The 18,926-nt window shown below is 38.0% G+C and overlaps 1 protein-coding gene across 2 annotated transcripts in view; it reads left to right on the plus strand.

Annotated features, from left to right (window-relative positions):
* Positions 1-14,232, plus strand: part of VAPA (VAMP associated protein A) — a 28,269-nt gene extending 14,037 nt beyond the window's left edge. The window contains exons 2-7 of one of the 2 annotated variants that reach the window (XM_081918120.1): positions 871-1,023; positions 2,445-2,548; positions 3,835-3,915; positions 6,463-6,702; positions 8,982-9,158; positions 12,608-14,232. In XM_081918120.1, coding sequence (XP_081774246.1) covers positions 871-1,023; positions 2,445-2,548; positions 3,835-3,915; positions 6,463-6,702; positions 8,982-9,158; positions 12,608-12,763 — 911 coding nt within the window. In that variant the 3' untranslated portion in view covers positions 12,764-14,232. The remainder of the gene's footprint in view (positions 1-870; positions 1,024-2,444; positions 2,549-3,834; positions 3,916-6,462; positions 6,703-8,981; positions 9,159-12,607) is intronic. The other variant, XM_081918121.1, reaches the window with a different exon arrangement.
* The last annotated feature ends 4,694 nt before the right edge of the window (positions 14,233-18,926 follow it).

An 18,926-nucleotide genomic window follows, 5' to 3' on the forward strand; every position in this document is an offset into this window, starting at 1 on the left:
CATGAAAATAGGTTGGCGTAGTGCAGGGTGCTGAGCCATGGGCCAGATGAGGCCCACCAATCTCTGTAAATTGGTTTACAAGGCTTCTTCCTCCACATTGGAGTTCTGAGCTAGAAGTAGACGAACCTCCCAGCCCAGTCTTGCAATGGGGGGAAATTATGCTGTCTTTTCAGAGACCATTCTCTGCAGTTCAGAAGTAGGTCTCTGAAGAACAGAAACCACTACCGTTCTGGTATGTCTGTGTGATGCATGTTCCTTTTCCAGTCTTTCTCTTCCATGAGGTTGTTTTCCAGAATAATTGTTGCAGATTCCCTAAACAATATTTTCCCTTCCCTATCAGCTTGAACATGATATTCCTGTGATAGCAGAGTAGTTTAGGCAAAGGCAGGAGAGGTTTTGGACCGTATTGCACAGAGGATCCTTTTTCTAATTATTTCCAATTTTTATTTTTGTGTTTTCACTGCCATAGCACCAATGGCTACGTGAATGGAAGGCTGCTCTTACAACTTATTTTCCACTCTGCCCTCTGAAAGGTATCTCCAGGGGGTTTGAATAGCATGGGCTGTGTCATGGGGACTATAGGAGGAAAAGGGAATTGTAAAAAACCAGCCAGAGAAACATTACCTGAGCAGAGCAGAGCAGAGCACAAAAAGAGTATTAATTGAGGCAGGGACTTGCTGGTAGGCTTTTCTAAACTGCAAGATATTGGGAGAAAGGATGGAAGACAATAATAACTTGCTGGTCACCATTGACCACATGGTCTGTGGATATGTCTTGATTTGGACCATTGGTTTGCTTGTGATGCCTGTTTTTGGAGATCACATCTAACAAATAGACTAATTACTAAACATAAACCTTTAACAATTTCAGGTCCCTTCACAGATGTAGTCACTACAAATCTTAAATTACGAAATCCATCGGACAGAAAAGTATGTTTTAAAGTGAAGACTACAGCACCTCGCCGATACTGTGTGAGGCCAAACAGTGGAATTATTGACCCAGGTTCTTCTGTAACTGTATCAGGTAAAAATGTTTGGTTGTTTTTCTTTCTTTTATTAGCAGTGTGGAACCTTTTTCCTCTCTGATGGCCCATATAAGATCAGCGTACACTGTTGGGCCTGATGAGCATTTACTGTTCCCAGCCCAAATCCTGCAGAAAGCCATCTAATTCACATTTTAATTTTATTCTGACTTCTTTTTAAGAGGTGATTTAATTACTGTTTGATTTTATATCAATGTTTATATTTGATGTTAGCCGCCCTGAGCCCAGTCTTGGCCGGGGAGGGCAGGATACAAATAAAAGTTAATTTATTTATTTATTTATTTATTTATTTATTTATTTATTTATTTATTTATTTATTATTAATGAAAGTTGTCTAGGTCCACATATGAGCAGTGAGCAGGGCAAATTCCAAAATGGACAGGGCCAAAGCACGCATCCACTGACTCCAGTCACACATCCACACTAATACGTAAAGTTTTCTTGACTTCCATTTTGCATACTAAGAAAGGAGCTCCCTTTCTCATCATGCAGCATGGAAACACAGCAAAACGCCCATGCAGAGAACAATCTCTTACTCCACAAACAGCTTTGCAGCAGGGCTCCTTGACTGTATGTGTGCCTGCCTGTCTTCCATTAAGCACCTCTGTCTCTTGGTCAGCATCCCTCTGTCTCCTGTGGAAGTGACAGAGATAGTGTCTGGGAGGCAGACAGACATATGAAAAAGAGCACTGAGCGAGATCATCTATTGATCATCTATAAATGATCAAAGTGCTATCTGTGGTAGGCTTCCCAAGCTCCCATGCTTGACTTCCTCCTGTCTCTCTCCCATCCTTACCTTCTCTCTGATGATGAGACTGGAAGAAGTCAACTCTCTCAACTCTCTTCTCCTTTAGAGCTTGGATCCAAGGAGTGTATCTTTGGATCCAAATTATATATGCAAAGTATTAGGGCAAGAAGAATTCTCTGCAAACTCTCTTTCTCTGGTGATCATATCATTCCTGTTTGAAGGAGTGTGGCAGATCTCTTCTGTCCTCCTTTGCTAACATTCAAGGTCCTGGGCATCTCTTACCCAATATTTGTATACATCACAGTGGTAATGGGTGGCCCTTTAATAAATTCTTCCCACCATTTTCAGATGTTTCAAACTTCTGCCTGCTTTAACTTACATCAAATTACATACTTACATCAAATTTGGAAGCTCAGGTTGTTATGTGGAAATAAAAATCCTGATTTTGCAAGTGAACTTGTTTTCATAATATCGCAACAGATAACCATAAAAGGCAAATTTGTAATAAATGATAGAACTTGATTCTCGCAAAAGATCTTGTTTATTATCTGTTCCAAATGATTGCACAGTTCTTTTATGCTGTTTAAAATTTTGAAATTGACAGGAAAAGTAGGTTGCATGCCTCTAGTAATTCATACTTTGTCTATTATACAGTGATGTTACAGCCTTTTGACTATGATCCAAATGAGAAGAGTAAACATAAGTTTATGGTACAGACAATCTTTGCTCCCTCAAACATTACAGATATGGAAGCAGTGGTAAGTAAATAGATTTAATTTCAGTATTGTAAGCTAACAAGATGAATTCTTACTTTTTGCCTTTTGCCATATTTTATCCATTAGGGTTCTTGTATTATGTTCAACATATATTTTGAGTCTGTCCAACTTCTCCTCCTCTGTTGCTTTGCTGGCACAAGCTGGAAGAATACTGTTAAGAGAGACCTCAAAATGTACATTCCACTTAGGAACTAAGCCTTGAGTTGCTTTCTTCATCTTCAGGGGGAAAAGTGTATTTGCCATCAGTCGTTGTTACACCAATACTTACTTGGAACTAGTTACATAAACTAGCCATTTTAATGCATTAGACATTAAAGTTGGTCACACTTTTTTAAAAAAGTGTGCTTAATGTTACCACTTCTATTTTGAAGAAAAAATGGCCTTGTTCTCTCAGTCAGGATCTCAAAGATTATACTGTTTTAAGGAACAAGGACATTCTGTGTGCTTCTTTTCTGACAAAATTTCAGTAGAATATAAGATGGTTGTACAGTACTAAGCGCAGGAAGTAGTATCTACAAGGATTATCTTTGTTTTCTGCCTTTAAATTTCATAAATGCTGTTGCAAAGTGGTGCACATCTTTCCTTGTTACTGGTAATTTATTGGATTGCTGTTTCACTTCCCCTGATAAGGTCTATAATCTGAAGAGTTTTGTGTTTATCAATTTTGTGGCAAATACAACTTCAGAGTTTCTAATTCTAGAAAGTAGGGGGAATCTCTTCTTTCAGGGAATATGCCAAACAAAAAATAAAATAAAATAATTCCCCCCACTATCTATTAGTTTCCCCTCCCCTCCTATTTGATATCTACCAAAGCACTGAAGATTGGGTTGAGAGATAGTATCATTTCTTTGTTTATTAAGCAGAGAGGTGCACAAGCCCCATACCTGTGTATGTTATATTTTCTGTTACATCTAAAATGGAAGCCTATGCTTGCCAGAAATGGAACAAACCATGGTTTCAGATCCTGGTAACCATAGCCTCCCAATTTGGGGAGTGTAGTGGGATATAGTGGGAATGTATGGCTAATTAAACCAGGAAAACTTATAGTGGCATACCCCAGTGTGCTCAGACACAAGACTTGTACATACTTTTGCTTAATATCTCCCCAGACTTGGTTTGCCTAAGAGCTTCGTGTCTAAGTAATTATTTGAAACATGATTTCCCACTTCTAAGCCTATTCAGTCTTAAAGTACTGTGTATTTGACAAAGTTTGCATATTATGACTTACTAAAAAGCAGCTAAAATTTAATTTATTTTCATTGTCCTAGTGGAAGGATGCAAAGTCTGATGACTTAATGGACTCCAAATTGAGATGTGTATTTGAAATGCCTAATGAAAATGATAAACTGGTAAGTAAATAAACAAAAATGAAACAACTTCAAGTAGTGATTTTATAATAATGTATCCTAAGCTAAGAATGTGCTCCGTAGTTGCTTTGTATCTGAACAGTTTATGTAATTGTATTAAATAAATTAAAATATGGGGCAGTGTAACCAGTGATTCAGTAGCACACAAAAAGCTTTGTATTTTTACATTTCTTTTTAGCATACAGTATAAGTGCACTATTTTCTGTAACCTCTCTTATCAGTCTATTTCTGCATCATTGTGTGCCATATGAAATTTTGCATGCATATCCCTAGCTCATTTTGTCAAAGTGAAAGCTGCCTTGGTTCCACCTCTTGAAAACTGTGTTGCTTACACAGTGAGTGCAATCTAGTCAGTTGGGAAGATGGGGTGTGTTTCAAAGAGGTGCAATGACCTTGTCACTGGGAACTGAGCAACAAAACTTCAAGACTCCCATGTATGATCACATAAAAATCTTTGAAGAAGGGTAGCAGTTCGAAAGATAAAGCGTATGGTAATATATTCTAAGAGCTCTATGTTTTTATGACACAATGAGCTACGGGCAATCCTACAATACTCTCCTGTTAAGGAGGATGAAACAAGTTGGAAACATGAGTGAAAGGGGTTATTAGCATAGGAACTTCTATATTTTTTATTTCAGTGCTGTAGCTAAAAGCTACAAGTGTGAGACCTGAGAAAAGGAAGCTGACAGTATGCATCCAATTCCTTCTTTGCCAATTTAGGCTGCACCATCTTATCTGGTACCTGTTGTTAAGTTGCACATGCTGTATAGGCACATAGGAAATTGTCCTGGGCAGCAGAACATGGTTGTCATACTATTTGCAAGGGTGTGCTTTTTGTTGATTCCTGCATGAAGATGCACCATTGCTCAGTGTTGACCCAAGACATTTGCTGCCTAAAATAGAGCTCCAGTGCCCTCTTCCGTTCAGGGACAACAGTTTTCAAAACGCTTGCTGCAGCATTCAGACAACAATTCCTGCCCTTACTGCCTGCTATCTCATAGTGTTTCCTGAAGCAGGGCTAGCCTTGCCACTGGTGTAACTGTAGTTAGGGTATCTAGAAATTGATATGGCCAAGATCATGCTATGAAGCACAGAACTCTTAGATTTAATGAAAAAGCTGCTAAATCCTAAGGCCCTGAAATCTGTATTGTTCTTAAAACTGTCTTCTAATTTTCATTATTGAGAGATTTCAATGGGTAAATGTTTTGCAAAATATTTAAAAACTTCAGATAGCCACAGTAATGGCATGGTGATAACCTTGGTACAACTTAAGAATTCCTGCCTGTGATTCTTAAATCCTTGTTCTTTTGCCTCTACAAATCTGTTGCCCTCCAATATCCTTTATGTTTTCCTCTTCTCCCCCTGCCCTGCATCAATGGCCCAAGCTACTGCCACTTAGTTATTGCGGTCATTGTCACAAAGGTAAATAAATGCATGGCCTCGAATTCCATTTGCAATATTTTGAGCAGTGTACCTAAGGAAGAGGTTGCTGTGGGAAAGCTGAGGGCCAGCTCCCACATGATTATACATGGTTGAGTTGTGGGGAAAAGTAAAACCTATATCCAGACAAGGATGTAGGAACTTTTAAATCTAGTAGGTTGGAGTAATTTACCAGTCCATAATTGATAGAGGCAGGGAAGACCATGCTTTAATCTCTAGGGTTGGGGTAGAAAGTTACATACTATATCGTCCACCTTAAGAAGAAAGACAATTTTAAGCTTTTCAGAAGTATTATTCACTTTGTCCACCATGCACTGATGCTTGATATTTGCTAGCTTAGTTTTCCATTTATTAAACCAGAAGATTATTTGCAGATGTTTTTGTATTTCAAGCATGTTTCCTTGATACAACTAGTTATGTAGAGCTGCTATTTTTTATAGAAAGTGCTGCTTTACAGAAAATAGGAGAGAGGAAACAGTGAACTTAACTGAGCTGGAGGATATACTATAATCCAGCCAGAAATCTGTTTGCTATGGTTTTGCCGTTGAAGTTCTGCTGTCAAGCTGCTTTTAAAATTTCTTGTCAGACGTTGGAAGTGCTGTGGAAACCCCAACAAAAGTAGCCTTAGCTTCTATATGTGGTTCTGTATATAGTTTACAGTATACAATGGAACCTTGGTTCCCAAACAGCATAGTTTCCAAACAAATCAGCTCCCAAACGCCGCAAACCCAGAAGTAAGTGTTCTGGTTTGTGAACATTTTTCAGAAGCTGAACGTCTGGCGCAGGTTCCGCTTGACTGCAGGAAGCTCCTGCAGCCAATCGGAAGCTCTGCCTTGATTTTCGAATGGGCTCCCAGAATGGATTAAGTTCGAGAACCAAGATACCACTGTATTTTGTATAGCACAATCATATACATATTTAGCCAGAAGTAAGTCCTGCTGTTTTCAGTGAGGCTTACTCTCTTCTAAGTGATTAGATTAGCACCCTTAGTCAACAAAATCAATAAAAGAAGCTAGCTTTTTTGCCTATTCCTGTCTTGTAAGCTGTTACTTGACTGCTTGTGCATAACATTTATGTTTTTCTAAGTAGCAGAGAGGGGTTGCAGAGCCTAATCCTTTAGCCGTTGGTTTAGTCACTCCCCTCAGTCTTGCAATGAGAGATCTGCTGAGTGCTGAGGGCATGTCTCAGCTTCCTCCTCAGACTTTATCTTCATCAGGATCCGTACACATAACTTCATCCAACAGCAAGAATCTTCAGATACCTGCAAGTTATAGCCAGAAGATTGACATGATGGAGCAAGGCAGTGAGGTCAAACACAAGATGAATCAGGTTTGTTTTAGGGAGCTGAAAGCACTCAAACTCTTCTAGTGCCTCAGTGGTTAATTAAATTTATTGTAGTTAGCTAAGAAAATATCAATAGGCTTAAATTGGAAGAGAGCATTATTTGAGAAAGACCTCAACTATGAAAATGGGTAAAATAGCATTACTTTTGTAGTGTAGCCTGCTCTCAAATTTTGCTTTATTAATTTTTGTTACTAGGATTGAGATATATGGCAAGGGGAAGAAGTTAAAGGCCTCAGTTGGAAGGGAACAAAAAGGGTCAGTAAGGCAGTTGAAACAGTCTTAGGGCAGGAGCCCAAATTCTCCTTCGCAACTGGAAACAAATCTTTGGATTTGTTCTGATATTACACCAAGCCATGGTTTGGTTCTGAGAACTGCCTCAAAAGAGCCCATTCACTCCATCCTCCCCTTGTACATGTGGTTATTTTCTGGTTTTCACAAATCATAGTTTGTCACTATTTCTGAACCAGCAAACCATGGTTTGCACTTTTCCTGCAAAAAAGGAATGTGCATAGGGTAGAATTATTTGCCATAGCTGAAAGAAATATGTGTCAATAATATTTGACGGAGATAACAGTTGATATTAAGGGGGTTATTAGTTTACAAAATATATTTATCTGAAATGTTACAGTTATTTTAATTCCAAACCTTGTACTGGCCTAGGTACTATGCATAATAAATGTTTCCTATTAAAACTCTTTTAAAAAATGAAAATTTTAGGAAGCCAAATTTTGTGCTTGATTCAGCCTTGTATGTGTCAAATGCATACAGCATACACAATGACGTCTTACTGTACTTTGCAAGTCTGTGGCTATTGCCATATCATTTATTCAAGCCTATACTGTTTGTATTATAATCAAATACAGTAAAAATGTTTGCTAAATATTTGAGGTTTCTTGAGTCGTATTGCAGATTGGCCACTGTGCTTAGTGGCTGCCACATGAAATACATAGTTTTTCAGTTCTTTATGTCCTAACTTCTTTCTCTGCCATGCTCTAATTTATTCCTCTCCATTATAACAACTCATCGTAACAACATTATAACAACTAATCGTAAGGCAGCATTACCTTTTGCAGTGATGTTAATGCTGATCCTGGTTAGCTCAAAATCACAGTTGGCAAACACATTAAGAAAGGAGAGCATAAGGAGTGTGCAAGCCCAGGAACATTCCTAATCTCCCAACCATAATTGGGTCACCAGGAACATTGTGTGGACTTGATTACTGTCTGTCTTACACCCAGGGCTAAGATGTTTATTTCTGTTGAGTTTTTCTCATCTTAGAATCAGGTGGGCATGAATTGTTTCTCTAATTTTAATCCACTTGAATTTTTTTTAAAAAATTGATGTTGGAAAATCTAGGGTTTTCCCAAGATATGCCAGTGGACAACAGCTTTAAGTGAAAAATTAGGCCTCTATTAATACTTTGATCCTCTCGGGCATTATCTTTTATACACGTTCAGCTACACAGGCAATTACCACTTCAGGCAATTACAGCAATTACAGAATCACACTGTCATTATTCTTAAACCACTTGGAGAACCTTTGGCTCTTCTTACTAGCCCACCCTAACTTTCTCATGTGCATACACATAGCCACAGGGTGTGTGCATGTGTATTTTTTTTCTTTTTGGTTATTATGTTACGTATTTTCTGTTTTTATACTGTAAACTGTCCTGTGATCTTTGGATAAGGGGCAGTATATGAATTTTATAAATAATAACCATCTTTTTTCATTGTCTTCTGATTAATTGCTCATTGTATTAGAGGTCTGCCAATGTCTGCTTTCAGGTATCTATGCTGATATTTTTGTTCTCTTCTTGACCTAGGATTTAGTGTAATAACTATACTATACATCTCCTAGTGTTTTGTTCTCTATCGTCATACCTCATCTGTTTACATTTTGTTCCTTTCAGTTGTGCTAGGAACTGTAAGAGAACACAGGCTTGTGCATACTTCTGTTTTAAAACAATTAGTTCTTTGGGAAAGATTTAGTAAAGCTCCTATGCAGATTTCAGACTGCAAAGCTCTAAGTGAGCAAAATGAATTCAGAGATGACATAAAATGGGGAAATGGTCCTGCAACATATCTTTATCAATCATCTCTAACAATATTTATTCTCTGGTTGTTTTTTCAGCTTTGTCATCTTTGTAACTAACTTGGTATTCCCTCTCCCCCCTCCCTCCCCCGTGGTACTAAAACTTAAAAAATGCTTAATGCTAGCTTTGATTAAAGAAAATCCTGTTCTGAAACCATTTTTAATATTTGCAGAATGATATAGATGCAAGCAAATCTGCTCCAATACTGAATACAGCTAAGCAGGATGGTCCAATGCCAAAACCACACAGTGTTTCACTTAATGACACCGAAACAAGGAAGCTAGTGGAAGAATGCAAAAGACTTCAGGCGGATGTGGTGAAACTATCAGAGGAAAACAGACATCTGAGAGTAAGTTCATAAGAGCAGATTCATGAAAGTTGTTTTTAAAAAACCACCCTGTTTAAACGGAAGTATTTATCATAGTATCCTTATTATACATCCCATATCATTTTCTTCCAAGAACAAAGAATTGGTAGGCAATAGGCAACATCACAGTAGCAGACATGATGGGATTTCACAGGGCTCTCCTCCCCACCCACCTCACACTTGAGCAGATTTTGGAGGAGCGTAAGGAACTGCAGGGGGGAGGAAAGGATGTCACCCACAGGATTTAGCAAACCTACAGCAAATTTCCCGGCCAGATTATTTTTAATTCTTCAAATTTTTAATGTCAGAGATAAATTTTAATTTTTTAATAATGCACAGTAAAATAATTTGACGCTGGTTTCAACTTAAGCGACTTTTCTTAACTGATAGTCATGTTAGCACCAAGCCTTCTCTGTTCATGTGCCTGTTGTTAAGCACTACCTCCAGACCAGAATATCAAACCAGAATCCGACTAATCAGATTTGTTGATGAAAATAAAATTATTCTTAAAACTTAGTTCACATTTTAAACTAGGATTTAGACTCTAAGATCCTGCCTGGGTCACCTAGATGCCTGTGGGAAACCGACAAGCAGGACTCAAGGACAAGAGCACTCTCCCTCCTGTAGTTTCTAGCTTCTTATTCAAAAACATACTGCTTTCAACTGCTGAGGCAGTATATAGCTGTCTTAGCTCGCAGCCATTGACAGACCCATGAATTTGTTCAATCCTCTTTTAAAGTCACCCAAGTTGGTGACTATCACTGGCATTTCATCGTGTGGGAACAAGTTCCATAGTTTAACTGTGCTATGTGAAGAAGTACTTTCTTTTATATGAAAGTATTTTCCTTTATATGTGAGTTTACTGTGAGGTTCTCTTGGTTTGAATCCAAGAGATGTCATCCTGCAATTGTCATCAAGAGTATGCAGAGAAGAGGTAGCTGGAGGGTATAAAATAGGAGTGAAGGATCACCCACTTTTAAATCATGAATATTTATGACTAGGGACGTGGGTGGCGCTGTGGGTTAAACCACAGAGCCTAGGACTTGCCGATCAGAAGGTCGGCAGTTCGAATCCCCGTGACGGGGTGAGCTCCCGTTGCTCGGTCCCTGCTCCTGCCAACCTAGCAGTTCGAAAGCACGTCAAAGTGCAAGTAGATAAATAGGTACCGCTCTGGCGGGAAGGGAAACAGCGTTTCCGTGCGCTGCTCTGTTTCACCAGAAGCGGCTTAGTCATGCTGACCACATGACCCAGAAGCTGTACGCCGGCTCCCTCGGCCAATAAAGCGAGATTAGCGCCGCAACCCCAGAGTCGGTCACGACTGGACCTAATGGTCAGGGGTCCCTTTACCTATTTATGACTATAAACAAAAGAACATAACACTTATTCTGCTTCTTATGGACGAACACTGACTTGGATCCAATTTGCGGTATTCCATGTGTATGTAGACAATTTCTCACTCCCCCTTCTCAAAAGAGCCACTCCCACCCCAAGGTACTATAGAGGGTCCAAGTACCTGAAAGTGTATGATTTCCGTCCAAGAGTTGCAGTTCTGTAGCTGGAATCACCAACCTCATATACCATGTGCAAGTAGAAGTTCTTTCTGCTCATGCACAAAGCTCTGGGATTCCAAACAGTCTTCTTGCCTAGTAACTATTAGCTTTGCTCCTAGAAAGTTTCAGTTTATTTACAGCCTGATATATGAAGTTTTAATCAGAAGTAAGTCCAAATTCAGTAGAGCTTAATTTCTAGATAAACATTTGTAGTAGTGCAGCTGTTAGCCTTCAAGTAAGTGATCTTGATTAGTATGCTTGCATTTCTACAGAGACCCAAACAGAAACCTGTCCCTTATCTTTAGGCATATATAATTATGCACAGTGTAAAATGTATGGGGTATGCATGATTTAAAATTTTGGATTATGCTCCTAGCTCTTTGTCTGCAGCCTTGTCTCACTCTTTTAGTCCTTGTTTCTCATTACGTCCTTGCCCGTGACATCAGTTCTCTTGGTTTTTATCACAGTTGACTGAAGGTCCCTTCCTCTGTTACATGACTGACTATTTTTCCTTGCTGCTCCTTATGCATCACTTCCAACATGGCCTATAAAATATCTGCCCACATTCTTTCTTCCCTACCCTTGGCATTCTCTGCCTGTCCCTGTAGCTTCCCCCACTCACTGCCCCATTTTAAATGGGAAGCCCCTTGGGGTCAGGGACCTATCTGATTTATTCTGCTCTGCAAAGTACCATGTACAGTGGTGCCCCGCAAGACGAACGCCTCGCAAGATGGAAAACCCGCTAGACGAAAGGGTTTTCCATTTTGGAGGCGCTTCGCAAAACGAATTTCCCTATGGGCTTGCTTCACAAGACGAAAAAGTCTTGCGAGTTCCTTCGGGTTTTTTCCCCTCCCCCTTTTTCCTAAGCCGCTAAGCCGCTTAACAGCTGATCGCTAAAAGCCGCTAATAGCGCTAATCTGCTAAGCTGTCAATGGGCTTGCTTCGCAAGACGAAAAAACCGCTATACAAAGAGCCTCACGGAACAAATTAATTTCGTCTTGCGAGGCACCACTGTACTGATGGCACAATAAAAGTACATAGGAATAATAATTAGTTGTGAACATGTCTTTTATTTGTTTTAAGATATTTGAGTGTATTTTTATTATTCCTAAAGGGGATCAGTTTTCAGTTACTTAAATTGATCCTTTTTTCTTGGTAATTTTAAAATCTCCTTGATTTAAAACCAACCCACCCTTGAAATAATACTATAACAGCCTGACTAATAATCATAGACAGTGGCTTCCACTGACAGAAGGGGTTTGGCCTCTCCCGAGAATCGGGGATTGTTCTAAATAAAGTCAGTTGTTGAACAGGGGGTTGAGAGTAAAGGAGAGATAGGATTTGCCCCAGTTTTCAGCTTTTACACTTCCTTGCATCCAAGGCAGTGTAAGCTTTCCCTTGGTGTTGTTTGTTTGTTTGTTTGTTTTTGCTGGTCTTTACGTTTCATTTCTGAGCATTACACAAAGCCATACAAATGTTGTGGTCACTGAAAATCTAGAAGGTGCAGTGTTATGCTGTTTGATTAATTTGCAATCCTGAGCTAATAGTGGTGTTCTGGGATAAATTAACATCATCAGTGGAACAGTTCAAATAGTTGGGTCTTTTGTTTCCCTGGTTTTCTAAACAGGCTATTATTGATAGTAAATAACAGTAGAAGGATTAATATATTTTGCTCTTGTTACTAATTTGTACACAACATGATACGTTTTATTTTGTGCTACATTTTGACATCTTTTAAAGTCAGATAGTGTGCACACACACACAAATAAATTTGTATCTCATCTAACCTGTCTTATGTTTTAAAATGTTTTGGTTAAATTCAGATCTGAAACAATCTCTTTTATGATTTTTGATTGATTATTTTCCCCCATGTGTTTTCAGGATGAAGGTTTGAGGCTGAGAAAGGTGGCACACTTGGATAAACCTGGAACATCAGGCTTGGCTCTCCGAGATAATGTCTCCAATCCTCTTCCCTCACTTCTTGTTGTAATTGCAGCCATTTTCATTGGATTCTTTTTAGGGAAATTCATCTTGTAGAGAGGGGAAAAAGAGAGAGAAGCATGCAGAGTGCAGCTTCCTTTTTTTTCTTGGCCAGAAAAAAATGTATTTACCTACCACTTCATTGGTAGTATGGCCCCAAGTGACCATTATTGTGTACAGCATCATACAGGCTTTGCCTCTAATGATCTTGCACGGTTAGACAACACAATAAAAAGACAAACTGGTCGGCTGCTGGACAAATTGTATATTAATTCATCAATAGCAGGTGTCAGTTGCACATTCAGTCCTTTATGAAAAGTCATACATAAATAAAGAATTGTTCTTTCTTTCTGTGGTTTTAATAAGAGTTCAAAAATTGTTCAGAGTCTTGTAAATGTTATTTTAATAATCCTTTAAAAAAATTATCTGTTGCTCTTGCCTCTTGGAAAATGATTATTAGAATGTTAATCCCACTTGTTCAGGAATATGATGAGGCATTCTGTGGGGAAATGATTCCTCTTAGTGTGTAAATTTTATCCTTTACCTTACTTTGCTAATATCATGGCAGAATTTCTTACCCCTTGTGAGGCAGTTGTTAAAGTTTTCATCCTTACAGCCCTGTCCCATGGTATTTAACATACAAAAAAATAAAACTGTTAACATACTTTATGCTGGGTAGCTTGTTTCTGTGAATTCCACTCTGAGAAAAGTTTTCCTTCAAGTTTTACACATAACCTTGTCACAGATGAATGTTCAGTTCACTAGCTGTGGCTTGAACTGGTGCCAGCGAAGCTTTGGAAGAAACATAGCTGTTTCCATACTATTTAACAGCGGCAGAAAAGGTTTCTGGCTTTTTAAGCAAAATGAAGGGTTAGAATTAGTTCTGTTTTGGGACATGGGACTAATGATGAGAGGCAGGTATTTTAAACTTGTCTTTTAAAATAGTGATGGACTTTGCAGGTATCAAATAGGTATATTTCTGTTGATTTATTGATGCTCCCTTATCTGGAGTTCCCAGTAGTCCTTTAATGATCAATAATTTTACATTCAGGCTGACTAGTCCAGATGTTTTCTGGAAATACATCCTGTGTGACCTTTCCAAATAATTTTTCCCTAAGTACCTTAGGTTGATTCCAGCTGAGCAATCTTTTATTGTTTAGTTTTATGAAAGGAAAATAAAGTTTTGTCCAGCAAATATGTCTTGGCACACTTGCCCATTAGCTATGCATACCTTCTATGTTCTAGAAAGTTTATTTTGTTGGGTCTGAACTGCTTCTCCTCACTTAACCTCGTGGCTTGTTTCATTTCTGATCTCTATGTCATTATGTAGATAATTTTGAAAGCACAATACTTAGCTATTTTTAACTGTTAGCCACCATAGGGAGTTATTTCAGAACTGACATTCTTGAAAGGCTTATTCCTGTAGGCAGAATTTTGTATATTCTTGGATATGGATGCAGCTAACTGTTCAATCTTATGTAGCTGAGAAATGCTCTAGCAAAAATATACATATTGGTTGCCTTTGATTTCTAGTGCTTTTTTATTGGAAAATATACATCATGTACTGTCACTGCTGTCTCTGGCAAACTTTTATAACACATGCAATTTGCAAAGAAGAAGATGATCAAACCATTGCATGACGTTTCACTTTAAAAGCATGCAAATACAGACGTTTCCTTTTTATGTGTTCTGGTATCTGCATTCAAGTCTTCTCTGACTGGAAAAAGTATGCTCAAGTCTGGTTCTCATTTCATCAGTTCTGAAACCATAAGACTCTCCATACTGTGGTGTATAAATGGTACGTCAGAAGAAATCATTTATTCCTTAAAGGAACTTGACCATTGGAAGATTACAGGGGGAGGGGGGGGCTAACGTACAGGCTGTAACTTCTGGATGCATTTGGATATTTCTATATGGAAGGAGAAAATTTAAAAGTTACATTTACTGTTAAAGGAGTGTATACAAAGGTTTGTTGTAATAGCTACACTTTAGGGTTAGAGATTAGAGAATAATTCATCAAAGGCAAACTGAATTTAGAAGCTTAATATTGAGAAGTATCCTGATGTCAGAAAATAATGACGATCCAGAGACTACCATCTGATTATCATAAATATTGAATAAGTGATAAATTAAGTAGTGAGAGCCTGTTGGGCCATGTAGTTGGATTATATGTTTTAAAGAGAACTATTATTGAACAAGTCAAGGTGCATTTGGGCGTCATGTCCAGTATACGTAAAGTGCGGTGCTCCTTAAATGGATGCGCTTCTGGTTTCTAATAATCCTTTCATAATTGTATATAAAATGTAATGCTAAACTATTTTTTTGCTCTCAGGAGTGATTTTGGATGATATCAACTGTATTCAGTGAAATTATGTAACACGGATTAAATTGTCTGTTCCTGAAATGGTTAGAACTTTGCCTGCTTGTTGCGTACATAAATGTGAGGAAAATCTGTCCCTGTTACTAATAAGCGTCAGAAAACTGTGTGTGTGAGAACCTTCTGTCCCCTTAACATTAGATTTCATGTATGTTGTGAATTACTTGATCCTGCAGCCTGGATAGTCATAAGCCTTTGTAACATGTCTTAGTGTACATTACAGCCGAATACAAATTATGATAGAAAACATTGTGTATTTCAAATTATATAAGACAGCCTAAAAGAAGCAGATGAATGAACAGATAATAAACTATGTATTCCTTCTTTTGCTCAGTAAGTATAAAGTGGCAGAGAAGCATTGTTGAAGCTCTGTTTAATCAGTTTAAAAAGGAAGCCTCTGATAACATAATATTAAATGAAGTTCTGAGGTGTACATCCCAATGCACATATCTTTGTTTTCTACATGTAGACTGATACACTACCGCAGCCCAATACTTTAAGTGGGTGCTATTAGTTTAATTGTAAAAAATGAATTATTTTGAAAATTTGTAAAGGTGTTGAAGTCTTTCCAACTAAGCCTTAAGATTGGTGGTATTGTGCACAATAGGATTATGATAAAACTTCATAGTTGCTGCTTTGGACTATTAATACATGGTCTGAAGAATCAGGCCAACTCTTTAAAATCTGTTAGCATGTTCAGCAAATACATCTAGTTTGGAGAAATGTTTTTATATTTGTGCATGGAGAAATCATTGCACATTTTCTTTTGGTGTTATTTTTTTGTTTCTAAGCATGCTGGGAGAAGGCTGGAAGTTTCAAGTAATTTTGGAATGGGTGGTTGAGGATGTGCACGCATACGGTTCCTACAACGTTGCCTGTAGGATGAATTACTGACCTTTAAAGCCCTAAACGGCCTCAGCCCAATATACCTGAAGGAGTGTCTCCACCTCCATTGCTCAGCCTGGACACTGAGGTCCAGTGCCGAGGGCCTTCTGGCGGTTCCCTTGCTGCAAGAAGCCAACTTACAGGGAACTAAGCAGAGGGCCTTCTTGGTAGTAGCACCCACCCTGTGGAACGCCCTCCCATCAGATGTCAAGGAAATAAACAACAATTTGACTTTTCAAAGACATCTGAAGGCAGCTCTGTTTAGGGAAGTTTTTAATGTTTGAAGTTTTATTCTGTTTAATATTCTGTTGGAAGCTGCCCAGAGTGGCTGAGGAAACCCAGCCAGATGAGCGGGCTATATATATATATATATATATATATATATATATATATATATATATATATATATAAATAAATAATTGACCCTGGTTGTATTAGCAATTTCTCAGGTGGTTATCAAATGATACCTTGCTGCAAAAATTCTGGGCTGGTACCTAATATTGTAAGTGTGTAAGATGAATAGGTGGTGTCTTTCAAGAATGTTTGTTTTCTAATAGTTTTATTTCTTACACAAGAAAGGCTTTGATGGAAGTTGCCGTCCATCATAGTGTATAGATTGCCCCCCCCCAAAGGAGAAAAACCTGATCACTATATTTTAGTTTATGGTTATGGTTATCACAAAATGTTTTCAGACAATTGAGTTAATATCCCCAAATCTGTGAAACTTTTTCTAGAAGGAACATAATGATTACAAATTCAACATGCTCACATAAAAGTATTTGTACTAGTAAACATTCTCATAAAATATTTTGCCTTTAAGGTTATGTTAGCATAAACTCTGAACTTCAGAAATCTTAGCCATGGAGAGAAAATTGACGTTAGTGGTTGATTTTTGTCTTAAGCGTCAAACTGGGACACTGAACAGTTTGCTTACCTGAGATATGGATGTCTACTTGTTCATAAACAATGGAAGTAATTTCTTTGTATTTGGTGGAATTCAGATGCATCAAGTATTACATATATCAGGTGTCTTGGGTACCGGTAATATGAAAAATCTATATTCATGGTGGATTTGGAACTACCGAATCCAGGTAGTTATTAATGAGAATATTAATATTTTGTCACAGCTGCTACAGTTGGGGGAACAAAGGAGGGGGAAAGGGAGAGGTTAGGATAACCAGGTTAATAGGCAAAAATGCCTTGATAGATATTTTGGATTTTCTGTTTGGGATGAGACCTGAGTTGGGATTATCTCTTTTGCACTTCTACCACCTTATTAGTCTGCTTTGCTGCCACCTGCTGTTTGTTGGGCTTGGAAATTGAAATCTTGACATAAGGACAAATAATGTGAACTGAAGAATGCTTACTTTCTGTTTATATTCATTTGCATATTTTTAAACTTTCAATTTGTAAACTAAAATATAATTTGGATCCCATCATGGCCCTATATATTCTTAGGCCCCTTGTTCATAATAGTTTTGATTTTTACTGCAGTGTATCTAAGTAGGTTGTTTGAAGTTGACCCATGAAATTGCTGAGGGAGGAAATTGTTATACTTCAAATAAAAGTGGTCTTCAATGGCCAGTGTAATGTGCTTATCCCAGATTCAGCTCCTTTTGCCTGCTGTTTGCTAGTTGCCCAGGAATGCTATCTGCTGCGTTCTTCAGCACTGCAAATTGTGTGCACGCATTCCCTTGACCACACAATCTATCTGCTAGTCTCACTCTTGAGACTAAGCATTTTCTTAAAGTATGGGCCCATACTCTTCTAAGTGTTGTAACGCACCTTGAACATAGGGAAAACAGGAGGAAAGGTATTGAATTTTAAGGCTTCGACTTAGAAAATTGTACAAGATAATGCAGAAGCTTAGTGGTAGAGCCACGAATATGCCAACACTACATTCCACTGAAAAGTGCTTTTTATATTTGATATTTGGTCTGACAGCTGCTGAAATTGGCTCTTCTTTCTACTGTACCCTCTTAGGATCACTGGATTAAATGAAATGAACTAATATAGGCAGTTCTGCATGGTACTGAGGCCCTGTTGGAGGGATCCTTATCAACAATAGTTCTTTTCATAGTATAAGTTTTATTTGTGATACATAAAAAGCTTCATTAGTTGGATTATGTGATAAATTTGGCTGTGTGAATCACCAGACCCGAAGCAGTGAAATTATCAATAAAATTATCAACTGCTTCTTGACTTGGCTTTCCATCACCGTAACAAACTGTTTATACTCTGTAATGGAAAAAAGTACTTTATTTAAGCATTCTATTGGTTTGCAGACCATTTGTCTAAAAGTTCAGGGCACCATCAACATGCTGTCCTTGACATTAAGCTCCAAACCTTTCAAGTGTTGGTAGCAAAGTGGCTTATGAAAAGCATTTATGGGAGTCAACGGAGCAATTACGAAACTGTATTCTGGCTTTCAAGACTTGTTGATACACTGAAGAGCTGAATTACATTTTAATGCTAGGCAATTGAATTACTTTAACTTTTTATTATGTGTTCTGTTTTGGTTTAAATCACTGAAAGTGTTGGCTTTGAAAGTAGTTTCAGTGCAGATGAGAAGACGTCAGAATGTCTGTGTTAGTCATCTACACTGCCAAGAACTGTTTTGGGTTCCCTTAATTGAAAGTTGGAAAGCAGAAAGTGCTGTTGATTAGCTATTCTTTCCGAGACCTGGACATTTTCCTAATTGCTGAAGTTTGTATATATGTATGCCAGCTTGAAAGAGTTGATAGAAGTTACTTTAATTCTCTTTTACACTGTACCAGATTGGCTAGTTTAAAAAGTTAATACTGCTTGACTAGGATGTAGATTACATGAAACGTTAAAGTATATCCCACATTTTCAGATGTAATTTAATTGTTCATAGCATTCTTATCTTAACCCACTTTGCGTTGCATTGCATTCCTGAATTAAGTTTTTATGAGAAAGAGAACATGTACAAAGGTA

This window comes from Podarcis melisellensis, assembly GCF_964234715.1.
Source record: "Podarcis melisellensis genome assembly, chromosome: 7".
Taxonomy (NCBI): Eukaryota; Metazoa; Chordata; class Lepidosauria; order Squamata; family Lacertidae; genus Podarcis; species Podarcis melisellensis.